Source organism: Podarcis raffonei, chromosome 7 (genome assembly GCF_027172205.1).
Source record: "Podarcis raffonei isolate rPodRaf1 chromosome 7, rPodRaf1.pri, whole genome shotgun sequence".
In the NCBI taxonomy this organism is placed as follows: domain Eukaryota; kingdom Metazoa; phylum Chordata; class Lepidosauria; order Squamata; family Lacertidae; genus Podarcis; species Podarcis raffonei.
The window spans coordinates 41,214,253-41,235,767 of NC_070608.1; the positions used below are offsets into that span (position 1 = coordinate 41,214,253).

The window sequence follows — 21,515 nt, forward strand, 5'->3', positions numbered from 1 at the left end:
GTTAAATTTAACTATGATTAATGAAAAAAGGCCAGCTTCATAAATGACAGCCTGAAGTTGGATTCTTTCTAGCATAGTTAATATTAATCACAGTATAGGGTCCAAACGGCACAACAAACTGCAATTTATTTATTTTTTAATGGAAGTGTAAGTTTCTGCTACCCTCCTCATGGCTGCATTACTAGAGAAGATGGAAGGTGCAAGCCTGGAATCTAGTCTAGCTCTCATACCCTAAACTATAGTTTAGTATTACATCCAAACTGTTTCTGAATGAATACAAGTTGCTGGAAACTGCAGGATGAGATAACACTGTTGTGTTGAACTCTTGCTTGTGGGCTTCCCATAGGCCACTGTGAGAACAGGATACTGGTCTAGATGGGTCACTGTTCTGATTCAGCAGGCTCTTCCTCTGTCCCGAAACCATAGACATGGAGCTTAAATTGAACTCTGTGTGCAAAATGGTCATTAACTTGAGCTTGTTCTCAATGTACTGCTTTAGCATTAAGTTAAACTTATTACTTTACCTTTTGTATTAGAATGAGAGCTGATGGGCAAAGTAAATATAACTTTGTAAGTACAGTCATACCTCGGGTTACAGATGCTTCGGGTTGCATGATTTTGGGTTGCGCACCGCGCCGAACCCAGAAGTACCAGAATGGGTTAGTTCCGGGTTTTGGCGCTTGCGCATAAGTGCTAAATCGCGCTTTGTGCATGCGTAGAAGCGCCAAATCGCAACCTGCACGTGCGGGTTGTGAACGTGCCTCCTGCACAGATCATGTTCGCAACCCGCGAGTCCACTGTATTATCTAACAAGTGCTAAAATCTTAATAGACTAAAGCTATTTAAGAAAAGGTCACACAAGAATATTAACATATCACAAACCCCAAAGGAAATGAAATATATATTTGGTCATTTTGTGAAAGCTATGCAATATGACATTAAAAACACTAAAAAATTGGCTGAAGGTGGTAAGGATATTTAAAATACGAAACTACCACTGCTAATTCAAATTATATTTCCCTAGTTCTGTGGTGATTTAATTTGAATGTAAATGTATACTAAACTAATATCTTAAACAGTGTTTATCTGTCATAGATAAAGCTTTTTCTGCAACAAGGAAATAGTATTTGGTTTCTTGTATTGGCTGCATGTGCTTTCTGGCACTATAATACTGTGAACACAATCTTTCTAATATCAAAACAATCCTAACTATTGTTGATGCATGACACAGGTCAAGTGTAGTATCATCATGCAAATACTGAAAATAAATGTGAAAGGCAAAATCATGCATTACCTCTGTTAACTTTTGTTCACTGAACTCACTCAGATATTGTGGGCCTTACAATAATGTAGGGGGAGTAGACGATATTTGTAGGAAAGAACTGGCAAGCAAACCTTCCCACACCTGTCACTTCTCTTTTGCAAAAGCCCCATCCCTAATAATTTGCTTGTTTTTCTCCTAGTTCATCTTATTTACCCCTTTAGAGCAGGGTGGGAATGAAAGATTAAAAAGAGTAGGGGAGAAGTGGAGGCATTGCACACTCAGTTCTTCTCCCCTGTTCTGCCTTGCTGCTGTCTTTCTCTCCCACATCAGTGTTAGAAGCCAAGCATAGGTTTGGGAATAACGTGCTTGTCTCACAGTATGCGAGTACATATATCTAGAATTACATAGTCTGAATTCGGTGCAAAGTATGTGTCACTTGTTAAACAGCCCACTTCCCATGAGCCCGTAATCTAGGTAAGTTTCATAAGGTTATAGTTTGTTTTTTTTAGTGTGAATGACTGTGGTGTGAAAAAAATGAAGTGGTGAAGGATAAACGGGGGATATGTGAGAATGAATGTTTGAAAAATAAAATGAATTGATAAATGGATGATGAAGGTGAAATGTGGAGGGCACCTGCAGATGGATGTGTGTGAATGGAACATGGATGAATGTGACTTTTGTCCCACCTAGGTTTGGCTTTGTCCACACCTATTTCAACCCCCTCAACCCTACCCCTGAGGATTACCTATAAGGAAATGAAGCTCCTGGACTGAAAAAGGTTTCACATCTCTATGCCATTTCAGTTTCTGTAGAAGATCAAATGCTCCTAGCATCAAAACTGAGGCACCATAACAAAACTATGACTTAGACAGAAGAGGCTAAAGTGACTTTCAAAAACATTTTGCCGTTGCTGTGTTTGGGCAGAGAAAGATTGTGAACTTGATAGGAGCAAAACAGTACTTTAAGCCCTCAGTCAGAAGAGATGAATGATAACTTAGCTGCTTGGGGGGGGGGGGTTTAAAAGGTAGGAGACTGAGTGACTAAGTGAGTAAATTAATGAACTAGAAGAGGGCCGTTCAATGCAAGAACGCAAGCTATTGGATTCAATTCAGATGTGGGGGGAAGGACTAGCCTATACTTAAAGCAAAAAAGTTAAATTTATTTAAATCCCAATGAGAAATAGTTAAACACACACCTTTTGCCAGCTTATGATAAATGTAAAATGGTACCTTGTGAGTATATAATTCTGTTAGGGATGGAAGCCCAAAAAGAGAACTGATTTATGGAGTAGAGTACAGAACTGAAAGAAAGGAACATCTGAAAGCATCACAGTGAAGTAAATAGAGATGGGGCTTGCTTGTGCTGGCTTTCATAAAAAGATAATCTAAGATTCCAGCTTGAGCTGGTTTATGTGCCTAGTCTGTAAACCCAATGCACAAGATACTTCTTAAGCACAAGTCCGCACAAGCTCTACTCAGAAATCTCCCATTATTCACATAAACTATTTGCTCGGAATGTCCTGATAAGAGAGGAATTGTAAATATGAATGGCAGGTTACTGATGGAGAAGATGTTTGCTTTATGACCCACCTATATCTTTGTAGAGATAATACAAGACTGTAGCCTGAATGGGTCTTCATAAGAAAACACTGGTAACTTCTCACTTGATTTGCCCCAAGCTCAAACAACAGGGTAAGTTCATATTAATAACAGTTGGTAACTAAAGGGCGTCCTACAAAGTCCTACTTAGACACACTACAGTTGATGGATTTAACTAACATTGGCCCATTAATTTCAGTGGGTCTACTTTGAGTATGACTTGACTATAGCTCTTGACTGTTGGAAAACAATGACAATATCCTTTAGGGATACTACATGTTGTAGTCAATCAAGTCATACTCAAAGTAGACCCACTGAAAAATCAATGGAGTTAAGTTAGTTATGACTAACTTAAGTATTGATTTAAATGGGTCTACCCAAAGTATGACTTGGTTGAATACCACCCCCATTTGTTAAAATGCTCAAAACAACAAAACACTTTGAAATCTGTCCACTTGCTTTTTGACTCAACCCAGATTTTCAGCACTTAAGTAGGAGATAGAGCCACAATCTTGCAGCACGTCACAGCATACATGTGAATGGTTATCCTGCTTCCCACTCCTCTACCCCCACCGAAAATAACTACATGGTGCCTTTATCACCTCAATTATCCATATGAATCCCTTTTAGGATGCACTAGAAATTAGATTATGTCCTCAACAATGCAACGTGAAAGGGTACATGAAAAGGTGGGGAAAGACAGTGAAGCAACAAATCAAAGTCAATAGGACTGCAATGGGAGTTATATGGGGGGGGAGGGGCAGTGTTAGCGCCTAAAGTCAAAATCAGCTATAGTCAAAGCATCCCCCTGGAGCTATCCGCACATGACTAATCTTACCCTCTGCAGCCAGCATGAGATCTCGGGGGACCATGTGAGATCTCACAAGATCTTACAAAGGCCTCCAGAGCCCACAAGAGAGTTTCCCAGAGCCAAATAAGCAAAGCAGTGAGATTAAAAGCTCTTTCCATGGCGGGAAAACCTGGTGCTCTCTGCCTTGCATGCATTTAATTTGTGCTATATCAGCTGGCCGGCCACCAAACACATAAAGCTGCGATCACACAGATTAAATGCGTGCAAGTTACAATCCTACTGTGGTCTCATGAGATAGGGGAGATGCTATGCCGCACATGTCACTGTGGAGGGTAGTGGCGTGTACACAGACACTACTGTTGTGATTGGCTTTCTAGATATCCTAACTGGGAAAGGTTTGTAGTTGCTGTTATGGCTTAAAGGGTTTCAAACATTCTTCACATTGGAGAGATTTATTATGACAACCTGTGAGCTCCCCCAATGCAAGTGACATAGATACCATCGATGGAATGCAAACAATTGTTTGTCTCCTTCCTCCTGCTCCAGCTTGTTCCACCCACAGTAACCAGTAATATCAGAAGTTTTTACCACCCTGCCCACTTTTTATCATACGCTGTTTGGCTATTCCCCCTCTAAGCAATGGCCAGCAGCAGCATGAAAGAAAACTCAAATATGTAGCCAGCCTCTCCCTTGTGAAATAAAACAGGCGTAAAATTATACAGATACGCATCTAAGAAAAGAACTCCGTCTATCTAAAAAATGGAAGGAAAACAGATGCACAGGCCTCAAGTGACCATCTTTCTGGAATCCCAATCTTCCTAAAATGCCAAGAGCTAGCAAACACTGTAGAAGTCTTCCACTAGATTAAGAAGATCCTAATGAAAGCAAGAAACAGAACAGGCCTCTTATGCACAGCACGCTTTCCATAATTGAACTAGTTGAATTTAAGCAACGTCTTCAGCCCAAAGGTGAGCACTTGTGAGGGATATATAGCACTAATATGCAGCTTTTCAGCATTATACCTACCACATGGAATCCATGAGGAAGCATTTTTTAAGCAGTCTATATATGGTAGCCATGCAATTTAAATCAGCCCTGCTCCATTAAATCAACACAGGACATTAGGGCAAAGCATTTGAAATAAAACCTGGTTTGGTGGTTTTAAAAAGGGCAATTTTTGAAATACTTTCAAAATAAATCAGAATTTACTACTGCTAAATGAAGTTCAATTAAAACGCATTAAAAACGAGCACTTTCATTCATCAAAAAATAAGACTTGAAAACTGAGAAGCAGTGGGAATTACAGGTATGGTTTGATTATTTTAAACACTTTTAAATATTTGCAAGACCTGTTGTTTGGTGGTTGATAACAGTGCTACAGTTGTTGCAATTTGTTTCTACTGCAAATAAGACCACCATCCGAAAGATAAACTGAGCTGAAGAATTGGCATCCCAATCCTAAATGTGTAATGCACAGCACTACGCAAGTACATTTTCCATACAGATTCATACTGAGCTTCCTAACTGGATATAGGGAACATGGCATTTGGTATGTCATCATCATCAATGGGTACCGGAAGAAAACACTTGCAACAGAAACAGACATATAACCTCTCATCAGGCATTAAGTCATCAGTCTGGCACAGATTTCGTTTCATGTAACAGTGATAACTCATTATAATGTTCTAAACTCATAGTCTTCAAAAATAACTCATCATATTACACAACAAAGGGAACAGTCATAGCCAAACTATCAGAAAGTATCAAAGAAAACAAACCTCAGTGTGTGTGAATTACACATATATCTCATTTTTTATATTATTTTATTTTTAAAGTTATCTAAGACAGTGGGCAATTCAGCTAGCAGCATGCAAGCAGCTCCACTAAACACTGCCACTGACTTCAGTTGAACACAGATTGTACTGCAGGATCAGCGCTGAAAGTGCTACTTAGGCTTTTGCAAGTAACCCAGTTATTGTACTTAATATCTCACAATTTACTTTTGAAGCTCCCCTCTTTCAAAAGCAGCTTACCAAAAGGGATGGGGCAGAGCCTGCTGCTCAAAAAACAAAACAAAAAAGCTTCACCCCAAGTCAGCCATGAAGCTCAGTGGGTGAACTTGAGCCAGTCCCTCTTTCAGATAGCCTACCTCACAGAGTTGTTGTGAAGATGAAATGGAGAGGAGGAGGAGAACCATGTACACCACCTTGAGCTCCTTAGAGGAAAGGTGAGATATAAATATAATAATAAATAAGTCCAAATCCCAGAACTCACAGATGTTTCAGAGTTCTTTGGTTCCTGGCCAATGTATTTTCAAATATATTACCCGTTCTCAGCTCTCAGACTCAGAATTATGGGATGCGGGTGGCACTGTGGTCTAAACCACTGAGACTATTGAACCTGCCGATCAGAATTTTGGCAGTTCAAATTCGCACAACAGGGTGAGCTCTGGTTGCTCTGTCCCAGCCTTTGCCAACCTAGCAGTTCGAAAGCATACCAGTGCAAGTAGATAAATAGGCACTGCTGCGGTGGAAAGGTAAACAACATTTCCATGAGCTCTGACACTCATCACAGTTCTCCATGCCCCAGTAGCAGTTTGTCATGCTGGCCAGAAAGCTGTCTGTGAACAAACGCCGGCTCCCTCGGCCTGAAAAATGAGATGAGCGCCGCACCCCATAGTCGCCTTTGACCAGACTTAACTGTCCAGGCATCCTTTACCTATCCTGAACCCTTTCAAAAGACCATGAAAGCTTTCCCTGCTATTTGAACATTAACTATGAAAAGGGACAGTCTTTAACTTAGTTAACTTGATGCTACTATTATATTTTAATGTATCCAAGTGTTTAGGATAGATATAGATAGATGATAGATAGATGATTGATAGATAGATAGATAGATAGATAGATACGCATACACACACAGTAGAAAAATAAACAGTTTACCACCTATCCCTAAGCCTGTGAACAGCTTTAAGGGGTTACTTAATACTATTACTGTTATTTTTATTTTTCGGTTCCCACCCCCCTCAAAATCCACCGCACAAAGTTTTTCTCCATGAACATCCATAACAGAGCAACCAACATCCAAGTTATTAATAGGCTTCAAACTACTTGCAGATATCAGCAACTTTGTAACACAACGAAGATGTCTGTAGGACAAGGATAGTGTCTGACGCACACAAATTGAGATGACTCAGGCCATGAGCCACACTGTATGCAACAACAGAAGTCACCAACCATTTAACATTGGATGAAATTCCTTCCTGCCACTGGGTGATCTTGGACCAGCCACTACCTCACAGGGTTGTTGTGGGGATTAAATGAGGAGGGAGAAACCATGTACACCACCTTGAGGTCCTTGGAGGAAAAGGTGGAATATTAGTGCAATAAAAAAAATAAAAAATAGCAGCTACCAATTAAAATCTGTATCTAGCTACAGTGAGCTGGTTTAGCCATAACACTATGAGGCCGCTCTGGCAACCCACTAACTGCCACTCTGCCATACAACCTGCAAAGTAAATCCTATACCTGCTTCCCTGCCCATCTTATTCTTTCCCCTTCCTGACCCTCAGATAATATCATCTTAGGGAAGACCAGAAATCAACCAAGCATCCTTCAAAGTTTAAGGCATGGTGATTCCACATGGTACAGGTGTGCCAGTGCAGCAACTTTCACTACATTTTCATATTTTCTACAATTTGCACTAATGCAATGCAATTAAAAGTATGACACCTATGAGAGTAGCCCCTTCCCACAGATTGCTCATAATGTGCTTTAAGTGGCAACCCACACACCTACTTACCCATAATTCTCTATGTGCTCTGTTAGTAAAAACTTGATGATACTACTACATGGGCATAAGAGATGGGTATAAGAGATGACTACGGTTAGCAATTTTAAGCCAGTCATAATAATTAATTATAGCAATGATCTGTCATTATTACACACAATGCAATAAAGAGTCCTGCATCTTGAAAGCTGTGCAAAAATCGCCCCATAATAATAATAAAAAAGAAAATTATGGTGGTCAAGGTGGTTTCCAATCTGCCACACCTTTAAAAAATATTTTACCAGGAATCTTAAGAAACTATGAAAAGGGCTTTTAAAAAACGTACACTTTTTTCTAAATTTGTTCTTACACGTTTGACAAAAACTGAGTACTGTGGTGGCTGAATCACACCTAGGCATTTCAGCATGTGCCTTACATTACTATTTCAAGATTCTTTATTTTGCACAATGGGTACCACAGTATTTTCAACAAAATAAGCTGGCAAACAAATAAAGATGTTGGTTACTGGATTACCCTGTCAATTTTTTTTATTGCATTTAAGAAAATGAAGCAAAATGTTCCTCTGATCACTAACCTTCTAATACCCAATGAACTCTGTTGCAATTTTGAGGGTAACAAAAACAAATTCTGCACATTCTCTCACCGTTCTCACATCTAAAAAAGATCACTTACCAAAAAAAGTTTTGATAAAGTACTTGCTGACTGAAAGTAGATATATAAGATTTCAGCTCTGCATAGAGGCATTACTTGCATATTTTATGTAAAATCTAATATGAGTTTCAAATGTTGGTGTATGACACAGTTAAACTTTCACCAGCAAAATAAAAAAAATACTTTGTTTTCTAAGTAAAACCCATCACCAAAACTACTTTTTCCATACTCATCTTATACAATAATTCTTTCTAGTAGTCAATCCTGTCTTTCTCCTTAAACTAAAAGCTATTCCTAGGACTATGACGTACCTCATGTACTAAACAGTGAAATAAAGTATGTAAAGTATGTAGGGAGTCTGTAATTATGATGGCAGTGATCTCTCATGCAACGTGAGTCAACTCCCAAAGCCATGTTTGATGACCCAGACAGGCCACTGCCCTGGAAATTCCCACAAAAGGACACACCACTAAGATGATATCTGGGAAGCAGACTGTATTTTGGATTACACTACTATGATTTGGATACAAGAGTAGGAAACACTTAAAAATGCACTTGAGAACTGGGGCATCCACCATGGAAAGAGAACTTTGAAACATCAGTGACATCATGCCTGACATAAAGAGACAACCTCTTCTCATTCCCCCCCCTCCCAAAATCTGAAATGTAAACGATGGCACAACACAACATCATGACTGTTGGCAAAGATCTCTTTCCCTTTCCAGACCATGTGAGGAAATCATTCCACCTATTTAGTGCTAGGTTGCCGTATCTCAACGGACACATAGTTGATAGTTTCTTTTAGGTTCATAAGGGCCTGCCACTCCCTTCTCCTTAGGAAAAGAAATCTATGCACCTCAAAGTGGACAGTTTGTGGATCAGTTAATGTGCAATATCATATTATTGTCTGGCATTAAGTTACTAAGCCTCAGGCTTACACACTCCCTTCTCCCCCTCTTGCATTCCATCTGGTTTGTTAACTTTCTGGTTTGCAGCACAACATAGTTTGCACTTGCCCTCCAAAACAGGATTGCAAACCAGCTTCAAATCATGATGAACCATCCTTGTTTGAACAGCAAATACAAACCAGTTTGCCAATTCAGATTCAACAGCACAGAATCAGTCTGCAATAGATCAGGAAGCTACTCCTTAAGGAGAGAATGAAAAGGGAGGTAGGAGTATAGAAACACAAGGCTTGCTCCCATAGTACCAAAACATGGCTGGCCATTATATATGAACTTACTGTACTTTGCCGACAATGGGACTGACTCCTTGGGCTCACCATGAATTACACAGAGTACAGTGTTAACCTTGGTTTAAGAACAGCTTAGTTTATGAACAACTTGTATTAAGAATGCGGCAAACCTGGAAGTAGGTGTTTTGGTTTGTGAACTTTGCCTTGGAGTAAGAATATGTTTCGCTTCCTGTTGAGTGTGTTCCATTTGTAAATTGAGTCCCCCGCTGCTATGGGAAAGCACGCCTTGGTTTAAGAACACTTTGGTTTAAGAACGGACTTCCAGAACGGATTAAGTTTGCAAACCAATGTACCACTGTAATTGCATGCAATTAAAAAAGGGAAAAAGATAACACACACAAACTAAGCACACATGGAGGGACTCCTGTCAGTTATCTTGTAACAAGACATGAAGTCAAGAAAACTAAGCAAAGCAAAGTCTCCTGGTAGAAACTATACAGTGGTACCTTGGTTCTCAAACTTAATCCATTCCAGAAGTCTGTTCCAAAACCAAAATGTTCCAAAACCAAGGCATGCTTTCCCATAGAAAGTAATGCAAAACGGATTAATCCATTCCAGACTTTTAAAAACAACCCTAAAACAGCAATTTAACATGAATTTTATTATCTAATGAGACCATTGATCCATAAAATGAAAGCAATAATCAATGTACTGTACTATAAAATAAATAAGACAGTACAGTGGTACCTTGGTTTGCATACGTCTTGGTTTGCATTCATTCTGGATTACAAACACATCAAACCCGGAAGTGCGTGTCCCGGTTTGCAACCTTTTTTTGGATTACAATGCATTTTTTTTTTTGGATTAGAAACAATTTGGGGGGGAGGCCCCCCCGGCCAAATCACGCCTTGGGTTACAACGTGTTTTGGTTTACAAACAGACCTCCGGAAAGGATTATGGTTGTAAACCAAGGTACCACTGTATTGTAGATGACAGTATTTTTCTTACCTGCACTGATGATAGTAATTGTTTGGATGGAGGACTTTTATCCATTTCTGCAGTCAATCAATCAATCAATCAATCAATCATAAAATGAAGAACAAGCCACTGTCACAAAAACAAAAAAGCCACACAAACAAAAACACAAAAAATAGCAAAAACAAAAGCACCAAATATAAGCTCCAAATATCACCTCAGAACACTGCAATCAGAAATGAAAGGCTTTGATTACAACTGGGGCAGACGCAAATTAGCAGTGCAACAGTGAAAACGGGAGGAGAAAGGCCTTGATTATAATAGGGGACGCAAATTAGCACCACAAGAGTGAAAATGTAAGGAAGAAAGCTTTGATTACAATCGGGGGTGCAAATTAGTAGCGCAACAGTGAAAACAGAAGCTCAGGAGCATGTTCATCTTCCAAAGTAAAGTTCGCAAACTCCGGGTTTGCAGTGTTCGAGTTCCAAGTTGTTTGGGAACTAAGCTGTTCGAAAACCGAGGTACCACTGTATATTTATTGTCCAATTTCTATACAACTCCCCAACACATTCACTCTCCATCAGGTAAAAACCCCTCAAAGCTGGTTCTCTTTCAAATGGTATTGTTCTATTCTACAAAATGTTGGTTAGTTGGCAGGGCTGAATAAAATTGCCCAGTCCCTGCATTTAACAGGCCAAACTCGTCAATAAGATAACTAAGCAAAGAAACCTGAACCACTGATATCAGAGAAACAACATTTCTATTACAAAAATAAATGAATATGATCAGTTCTCATCCTACCAGGGAATAGTTTTAATATATGGCAAAAAGGTTGTAACAGAAAATATGGTTTCTCAAAGCTCTTAGCACCTCCACTAAGAATAACTCAATGAGCCAGCAAAGTGATTCAACAAAGCTTGCATAATATGATTAGTAGCTTCTAAGGGGGGAAAGTATAAAATTATGGAAGGATATGCACAACCCATGAATGCATACAGGACAGACCATTAACGAGGAACTTCCAAGGTGACAGGTGAATCTCATTTCATAAGAAATGCTGAGAATTCAGAATTGTGATTATAAGAATACTAGTACCAAGAAGGGGACAGACCAAACAGTTTTCTTCAACTCTTATATCTTGCAGAACAATTGGGTGAAATACAGGATGGATATATACAGTATAAGTAAATGCCTCCCTAAATTATATTGAAACTATGCTTGCTTACAGTATTAACTTTTTAGGTGCACTGTAAATACTTTTCTTGTTCTTGAAACCTTGATCCCCCACCTGCTTATTAATTCTAAAATGTTCTCACAGCTTAATAAAAAACTGGAAAAGGTCAGACCCTATGAATCCAATGTCCTGTTTTATTATATCTCAGTGGATCATGAGGCAAACACCCTAAACACTCTCAGATCTCTAGGTCAGTTAAACCTGCTTATGCTGCTTAAATGCAAAAACAGGGCACACGGTGCATCAAACAACATGTAAGTACTCTTCTCTAACTAATTCCCAAATAAAAGCAAGCAAGAAACAAAAATATGGTTCTTGTCTCCCCCTACTGGAAGTTCAGTAATACTTTGGAATAGAACCAAAAGCTGTTAGATGCCAGAATGTCAGCAAAATGGCTTCAGCCTATCTATACCCTGAATTCTTAAGCATCTATAGGTCTGTTCACCTGGAGTGCATCTATGCATTACAGTCAACGTTACAACCAACATTTAAAAGAAAAATTCTACTGGGTTCTGTGAAGGTGAAACAAAACTTTTTCAAATGTGCAGAGCAAAAATGGAACCACAAAACACTGAGGTTGGGTTTAAAAAGCAGAAACAAATTATTCTAGTAAGTACTTAGTCCACAATTTTAACCACACATACCTGCGAGTAACCTCACTGAATTCAATAGGACTTCTAAATAAATAAGTTTAGGATTACACTATAGATAACAAAACCCTCACACCCTCCAAAGGTACAGTACAGTACAGTACAGTACAGTAAACAAATAAGCAGTGGCTCTGCTGAAATGAAGCAAATCTTTTCCACAGGCATCAGGTATGTGTACCAAAAGTTTTTAAAAAAGAAAGTTTTGCTGTCATTGATTTCAATGGGTCTGCTCTGAGTAAGACAGAGGTTGGAAATTGCACCGAACTTTTTTATCCCAAACTCACCAAGTATTCCAAAGTAAACCCTTTTCAAGAAAGGTTTAGGTAAAGTGTGTTACTGTCTACCTGAAACACTTCTTATCAAGATTACTTTGGCAATCTCCAGACCATTTTGGCAACTGACGTTTGAGGAAACAAAATTTTAAAGTAGACCTGTGCTCCGATTCCTGAAATATTTGCAATCAAGAAAAGTCTTACCTTTGAAGGTTTGTGTTCCTTTTCTTCATCAGACATAATATTGCTGTCTGTACAAGAATCAGTGTCTGATATGTCCAAAGAAGTACCATCAGTTTTTGATTCACTGCGCTGGTCAACATTATCTTCATAATCGCTATCATTGTCCCAATCAATGGTGTGTGATTCACCTTAAGGAGAAATAAAAAACAGAAATATTAGAAGAGACTTTTAAAAATGCTAACATCCTCACAAATATCTTTCACATATGCCTAACTCTATATGGAATATATACACTTACAAATTTAACTGTTTATTGTGAAAATTGGTGGCAGACAAGACTAGCCCTTATATCCCAGAAAAGTAGGTCATCCCAGAGTGGGAACATAATCCATACAGAGCTAGGGAAGCAATCTTTCTTACTAACTTCGCTCTTAATAGAGTGATGTGGATTTTTTTTTTTTGCAACCTCTTATTTCCACACCAGCAAAGCCTCACCTAGTAAATGTCTGTATCGGAAATAAGACTAGGGAAAGCTGGGGTGGGAAGAGAGCATTGAGGTTGCAATCACGTGTAGAACACTTACTTATCTGAAGAACTGTATAAAAATATGCCTATTAGTTATAAGTCTTCCCCAGTACTAAGCCAAAGTAACTGAATTAATCTTTCAGATGTCTAAAAAAGTAATTGATACATCTTAAGTGATAATACATAATGAAAGCCTTTTTTATATTTCTGCAGAATGTATTTCTAGTCAAGCCTGCTCAAACAGTTGCTTTAAATGACCAAAGAGTCACCATCTTCAACGGAAAAGCACATTCAAAAAACCCTTGAGAAAATCAGTAGCACTTCTGAAAAGCTCCAATTCAACAACATAAAATGAAGGGTTTTTTAAGCAGTAGTATAAGAAAGAATAGACATGTCCTCAGAGATTAACATGAAAAGTGGAAAATAACAATGTCATTCTGTAACGCATTAGGGAATAACATGCAAGTGATAAGGCCATAGAACACAGATCTAGTATGTTTTTAACCATCTCCTCCAGATTTGTTCAATGTTTACAGAAGCAGCAGGCAACATGTTTGACATTGAAAGTGCATGTTGTCAGATAAACAACAGTCAATAATCAGGAAAACAATCATTTCTTCTATTTCACTAAGAACAGTAGGAAAGTACAAAATGTTATTATTATCAGCTGTGCCTGACCTACTTACATTAGTGCAACATTTACTGAACTAATAAACAAATGCTGGGATTGCTTACTAAGGAAAGATGGCCATCTAGTGTTCCTTACAATAGCAGCAACAAAATAAATAGCATGGAGAAGTTACTATACAGAAAATAAAGGCCTCTTCACACATTATTTCAAAAGAATACCGTAAAAGACAAAATGTATATTGTGTACCTAAACACTTAAAAACAGGGGCTGCCACCTTTTGGGGCCTGTGGGCTCATTTACAAACTATGATGGGCATCAGACAGAAACCACAATCAAGAACGCTTCTTTCAAGCCTAATTTCAGCAGTGTGAGGGGAAGAGATCCTGTGGGTACCAGGGGAGGTCTCTGCAGGCAGAGGTGAATCTGCAGGAGCTGCACTGGCAACACCTGATGTAAACTATGAATGTGAAAGAGATATTTAAAACCTATGTATCAAAAAGGTGACCTCATGAGAGACCAGGGATATGATGCAACTTCCTGCTGTTTGTTTATATATATATATATATATATATATATATATATATATATATATATATATATAGGTCCCACTTATCAAATCACAAGGAATTAGTACCCAAACCTCGCTATACACCCAGCAGGTTTTGGTATCGAAACAGCTGGACTTGCGTGCAGTACAGTAAACAAATAAGCAGCTTTAAGCAAGCCTTCCTTTTTGTGTTTTGCTGGTCTGTGGCAACTGTTTCCCCAGAAACCATGGTGGGAGTGGGGGGAGAGATCTTGTTTAAGGTTGCTTATTTCTTTACAGTACGTGGGGGGGGGGGAAGACTCAGCTCAGACACAATAGGGAACCAGAGTTCCCACTCTTTGAAAAGCATACATATACTAGCATGCTCACCCCTCCACCTGTTCCCCATGCAAGGAAAAGGAGATCAAAAGCTTCCAGTTTTAAAATAACTACTACTTCTTGTGGCATCCCCAAATCACGGAACTGTGGTTTGTTTAACTACAGTTAGAAGGATATGGCAGTATCAAACCATGGTTTCAGACCTCCCCCCCCCAGTAACATCAGCTTTATCCAGGGGTGGGGGACTTGATCATCACATATACAAAGCTCTTGGTCCTTTACTGCTTACTTCCTTTATCAATGCCCACAATGGTGGCTATGCACAAGCCAGATCTGACCATGTTAGAGAATGAAGGTGGTGGCTACATAGGTAGGTCCTTTTCAGCATGCCCCACTCTGACTCATATGATTCAAGATCTGCCTGCCTCCTTCTCCGGCCTGCTGCCCCCATACCCTGCACCAAGGCATCACCTTTTACTCCCCATTTTGCCCACCTGATTCAAGACCAACTATCTGCCTCCACCCTTCCACAACTCTCCCCAGTCTCACTTCTCACTCTGGCCCACAAGAGGCCAAGCTGTCTTACTACCTTTCACTGTGGCCCTTACCAAAGTCACACTTCTTGATTCTTGCTCCTAGCTCCTGCCCACATTCCCTGCCCTCAATCGCCATTTGACTGGAAATCTGCCTGTATGCCTCCTTGTTCCCGCTCCCCACAATTCAGGTTGTTTTCCTGCCCATTCCCCCACATCCCCTGCCTACACTTGCCCACATCATTTGATGCCTGCTTCCTGCCTGCCAGGCTTCCACCATGGTTCCCACCTCTCAATTCCACTCACCACTCCTGCCCCCATTTCTTTCTCATGCAAATACAGAATACAGTAATACATAGTATAGCAATGAAAACTTGGATTCTAGGGAATGATAAAGGTACTGTGTATTACTGGTAAACCAATTTTCACAATTCCACAGATAAAGGTTTCTGGACCTTCATTTAATGTATACAAAACAGATACAAAGAGCCTCACCTTCATTACATCCATCCCTGGAGATCAAGCCATGTTTTCTGTACTTCTCCACTTTCAGACTAGGGAACCTTGAAGTCAAAGTCTTATCGTCATCATCTGAGAAGTCGCTTCCACTGGAGCTCCATACTATATCAGTTAACTCACTTAGTCTCTCACTCTGAGAGATTTCTGCAGAGCAGAATAAGCAACTATTTAGCACATTTCATATTCATCCTGCCCTCTACTGCAACACATCACAATACTTATAATTAACCCGTGAGGTTATATTTTTAAAACTGATATGAAATAAACTAACTTGAACAATGGATTAGGTTTATAGCGACTTAAGACAAGGATGAAGGACTAATTTCTAAAGCTCTGACTCAAGAGGTTGAAGGGTGTCAATGGTTTCCTGACAGCTCTTGGGGATCTTCCTGTCACAGAACCTCCAGAAATTGTTGAAGACCTGCTTGGCCTATGGAATAGGGAAATGAACCAGGCAGCTGACATAGTCACTGCTGAGCACCCTCTCCCATTTAACAAAGCTAAACAAACTCCCTGGTTTTCTGGGGAGATCAGGGTGGGACAATGGTTAGAGAGATATTGGCAATAAACACAGAACATAACTGACCAAACACAGGCTACAACTCAGATGAAGACTTTTTGCAAGCCAGTGAGTGGAGCAAAGGAATCACACTTCACCATCCGCACTGCATATTTACAGAGTTGTCCAACTGAACTTTATGGTGTGGTTAAGAGTCTGCTGCATCCTGGCCCATGAGATAGCAATGGGGAATACTTGACAGTACATTGTACATTTTAAGATACTGTGCAGATAAAACAATGACCTGGATGCCATAACTACATGGATCCATTTGATGTACTGTTGGATCTTACCTGTTCAGTTATCATGAATATTTATCTATGGTGGTGGGCAACCCTTGGTGATATGAGACCCACTACATGTGCTCAACACTTGATCATTGTTAGCTTATAGCTCCTGTCACAATGCTAAATTACTCCTCCCAAATTAACTGTGCATGCCACAAATGCTATGTTTTTAGTTTTATCAGTTTATGAACTCATTTTACAAGGCTGGGCTCAAACTGGATTACAAACAGAAGAAGCAGTCATGCAAATCTACCCTAGATCAAGATAGAAGTTGTAACCTGAGAAAAAAGCTTGCAGGTAATACAAACAAAACCTCTTATGCCGCTAATGTGAAATAATACAGTAGATGTTGTACCTTCAATTGAGCTGAGCAATGATGCAAAGCATGTTTTAACTCTAGATGTTTTTTCTGACAATTCTTTAGTCTGTTTAAAAAGAAAAGGAATAAAAACAAAATGAATACTAATTAATATGAAAACCATTCTTGGACACATTAATGCATCATTAAAAATATATATAATTTTCATTATTACCATTTCTAAAATAACATTCACATTCAAATATGCATTTCCACCATTAATATCTTTCTTTATAATAAAACACGCAATGACTTCCCTTCTTCGCCTTCCCTTGTTTCTTTGATTTTCCCACCATTCCTGCATGTTCTTATATATTCATTGAATGCATCGTATTTATTAATTAAATCGCCTATACTATGAATCTTCCAACACAAAGGTCCCCAGAGATGCTTACAATTGAAATAAATATATATATGCAATAAAACACATCAAGAGCTTTAACTGAAGAAATGTTACTAAAATGAATCAAACCCCACAAAACACAACTGATGTTGGCAGAATCAGAGACGGCAGACAATATCACAAAAGTGCATTCAAACAGATGATCTTCACCCTCCACCTAAACACACCAAGAGGAGAGCCAAACCTCTACAGATGAAAATTCCATAAGTTCCACATCAGCAAGGAGGGCATTTTACACCTTACTCCAAAAAGGGGTATTAGAGATTGGGCAGCAATTATCAATACTTCAGGATCCGGGGAGAGTTTCCTAGGGGGTTGTCATGCCACCATTCCCTTCACGTTGGTGGGGAAATCCTCTCACACAAGGATGCATTAAGTGCCCCCTAGATCCCCCTCTAATCATCCCCAATTTGCCAGTTATGAATTGTCAATCATAACCATATGGATATTTTTGTAATTAATCTGTTGGAAAAGGAGATGGTTAAACAACTATAAATTATTTAATATCAATGAGCCTTAATAAAATTTAATGTATGTTCACTAGCATGAAGTTCTAAACTCAGTAAAATAGCATCGTTTTACCTCCAGTGAAGAAGCTGCCTGAAATCCGTCACCACAACGAAGCCATGCATTTGAAACTGAAGCAGCATCTACCGCTCCCCCAGAATTTCTCTTCCCTTCATCTTTAGGCGTCTTATCCGGAAAAGAGGCAAGTTCTGAGCACCATGTTCGTTTCCTCTGCAAAGAAAAATATTTTTATTTAGGAAAATATATAGACTACCAAGCATTGACAAGTATCATAGTGTTGTACAACAATTAAAATAAATAAATAAAACAGGTTTTTAAATTCTGATACTGCCTGTAAGTTAACATATCCTACCGGAGAAGCTTATAGAAACAGAAGAACTTTTAGAAACTAATGAAATGTGTATAATGTCAGAGCCTTCAATGGGCAGTATGTTCCACAAGGCAGCTATCACTGCACTGAAGGACCTAATTACGAGCCACCATAAAACAAACCTCTGCTACATTGGGAATCACAAGGAGGGCTCCTGGAGATGGCAGCAGTATGTAGGTATATGGGGCCCTAAATTATTTAGGGCTTCATACACTAACAATAAAACCTTAAATTTGCCCTGGTTGCATACTGGCAGCCAATACATTCATAACTCTGCTTCATATCTCTACAGTCAGACACAACAAAAGTTCAGAGACTCCTATCACTCGCAGCTGTCAGCAACATGTTGTCAAACATCCTACTCAGAAATAAAAGGTAAAGGTGAAGGACCCCTGACAGTTAAGTCCAGTCACGAACGACTCTGGGGTTGCGGCGCCCATCTCGCTTTACTGGCCAAGGGAGCCGGCATTTGCCCGCAGAGAGTTTTTCTGGGTCATGTGGCCAGCATGACTAAGTTGCTTCTGGTGAAACCATAGCAGCGCACGGAAACACCATTTACCTTCCCACCAGAGTGGTACCTATTTATCTACTTGCACTTTGACATGCTTTTGAACTGCTAGGTGGGCAGGAGCTGGGACCACGCAATGAGAGCTCACCCCATTGCGGGGATTCGAACCACTGACCTTCCAATCGCCAAGCCTTAGGCTCAGTAGTTTAGACCACAGCACCACCCGCTCATTAAATGCAATGGGTTATACTTTTATTTATTATTTCTTTGCCATGTGCATATCCTGCTTTTCCTCCAGGGAGCTCAAAGCAGCACACATGGTTCTCCTCCCCATTTTATTTTCACAACAACCATGTGAGGTAAATTAGGGTGAGATAGGATCATTGCCTATTCCTATTCCCCTCTCCATACATATTTTAATGCAGCTGAATCAAACGAAGACACCTAATGCCCTTGCCAACTCCCAAAACAATGAGAAAGAATATGGTATGGCAAATATCCTACTATTTTAATCACATCCAGTTTCTCAAAAGATTTCATTAATGGTGTCTCTGAAAAAATTACATATCACTAATTTGAGTTAAACTGGGAGGAGAGAATTGTTTTCCTCAACCCCATAAACTATCTTTTATTTCAGCTACTAAGGTCATCCCTTTCAGTGTAATTTGTCCCATTTGTATTTTTTACGTTTTGTGTTAACCCCTTTGAGTTTTTCTATTGAAAGAGAAAGGTGACATTTAAATGAACAGTGCAGCCTCTGCATGCTTTCTCTCCATAGGCAGTCCCCCATTAGAACATATTTGTCCCCTAAAGTTCTCCACAAGTCTTTGTGAACTTTTACACAGAATGTCTGCCAGATATTTGCCATACTATGACATTTCAGTTCAGCATTTGACATGCAATGTTCTTTAGCATTTGGCGTCTTTCCAAATCAAACCCATCATGAGATTCCAGTAATCCCATTGCATTGCAAATAATCAAATTCAAATATTTTCAGCTCTGCTCTCCACAGATAAATTAGGTTTGAAACACACACATTCATAATTCCTACCACAGAGTTTAAACCTTTATTTCCCAACCCGTGAACAAAGGCACATCTGTGTGTGTGTGTGTGGTGTTTATGTACCGGTTTCTTCCCCATGGCCATATGCATTTAATCTTTATTGATTTTTTAAAAATATACATCACACTTATCATTCTCCATCAAATACACTTAATTTCCCAGTGGCCGTTGTTTAGAATTAAACCTAGCAACTATTTCCCTTAAAGAAGGCGCCAGCACACGCTCCCTGACACGCCTTCTCACTATTGTACAGGTAAAACGCATAAAGTTTCCACTCCCGCTCAAAACCTGTGATATTCCCTCGGGAGCATAATTTGACCAGGCGCTCGGCCTAGAACAGCAAACATATGTGCCTCTGGGCGCGTGCAGAGCTCCCTTCCCTCTTACACTCCACACAATGCTGGCCAGCTTCCAAATATTCAGAGTTAACGAGAAGAAAGCCCAGGGTCCAGCTTTCAGGCACTCCCTTATTCCGCCGCCAATACAGACCCTCGCAATTCCCACTCCTCGGATGCTGCCCCCCGCCGCCGCCGCCGCCGCCCGCCTCGTCCTCCGTTGCCCTGATACCTTCCTCACGAGCATCTCCGCCACTCAGGACCAGCCTTCCCTGTGCCACGTGACGTGAGCGAGAGCACCGCGGCTTGAGGAGGAGGGGAGCAGAGAGGCCCGAGCGAATTCCACTCACGGGCCAAGAAGAAAACTTCTTCCAGCAACAGAGGGGGAAGGCCACGCCCCCTCCCTTCCAGCTTGGCGCCGTTTCATCGGCGGAGCCACTGATTGGGTGGGACGTGGCGAAAGGCGCGTGACGCGCGACGCAATAGAGGGCTGCCGGCGCCTCTTTCTGACGTTTCTCGCTCTCGCCGCACGGGGGCTCCCGAGCATCAAGGCGCTGCACCCCGTTCGCAACGGCTTTTACTCTCGCTGCGCATGCGGCCTGTATGCTCTCCTCATCAGCTGCAGTGTGCGCGCGGGCTTCGCCGTTGAGATAACGGGACGCAATTACATCCTCTCAGAGCCCACAGTATAATTTTCCCAGTCGGTTGCAGTTATATACGGGTTCTCTCTTTTTCTTACAGGAAACCGCATGGTGCCTGCTTTAGGAGGGAGTTGCGTGAGAAAGATTATAAGGACTTGTTTATTGATGCTAAATCGGTATTTATGCACTTAGCCACCTTCGGTTTTTGACTCCAGCCCCAGAGTGCACATGACACTGGCCACAATCCATCCATATCCTGAAATTTCTTGAGTAATAATGCTGTTTGGTGCTTTCCCCATCAAACAGCCTTCCCATTTGGTTTCAAAACACTGTTGAGGTGAGGTGTGTACATTTGAGGCAACAGCTGCACATGTGCAGATGACGTTTGGTGCAAGTAAACAAATCCAGTAATACATATCAGGCTAAGGCACCCCCACCCCCCTCAATGGTGTATATATCAACATTTAAAAAACCCCAACTGGAAATGCAACAGGATCCAGCAGCCTCACCTTGTTTGGAGCCACTAATGTATATATAGTCTTAAGACTGTGAGAGGAAAGTTGAATTTGCTACTGAGCCATGAAACTCGCTAGGTAACCAGGCCCAGGGCTGGCCAAGACATTTGGTGGAGTGAGACAGCGGAAACCCCTAAGGCAGTAGCCCTGTGGGTGCCCTGCTGCCTTTGCCCGTGGTAGAGAAGCAGTGCCAGCACTGATTTCCAGCAAGATCTCACCTGAAATTGGTGCGGATGCCAGCACCAATATTCTG

At 40.3% G+C, this 21,515-nt stretch overlaps 1 protein-coding gene across 7 annotated transcripts in view; it reads right to left on the minus strand.

Moving 5' to 3' along the window:
• Positions 1 to 20,759, minus strand: part of SPIDR (scaffold protein involved in DNA repair) — a 177,691-nt gene extending 156,932 nt beyond the window's left edge. For 3 of the 7 annotated variants that reach the window (XM_053396214.1, XM_053396212.1, XM_053396211.1), the window contains exons 1-5: positions 20,261 to 20,509; positions 17,885 to 18,040; positions 16,897 to 16,966; positions 15,672 to 15,839; positions 12,644 to 12,810 (exon numbers count right to left, since the gene is read on the minus strand). In XM_053396214.1, coding sequence (XP_053252189.1) covers positions 12,644 to 12,810; positions 15,672 to 15,839; positions 16,897 to 16,966; positions 17,885 to 18,040; positions 20,261 to 20,353 — 654 coding nt within the window. In that variant the 5' untranslated portion in view covers positions 20,354 to 20,509. Of the gene's footprint in view, positions 1 to 12,643; positions 12,811 to 15,671; positions 15,840 to 16,896; positions 16,967 to 17,884; positions 18,041 to 20,260 lie in introns of all 7 variants that reach the window. The other 4 variants (XM_053396217.1, XM_053396215.1, XM_053396213.1 and 1 more) reach the window with 4 other exon arrangements.
• Between the last annotated feature and the right edge of the window lie 756 nt (positions 20,760 to 21,515).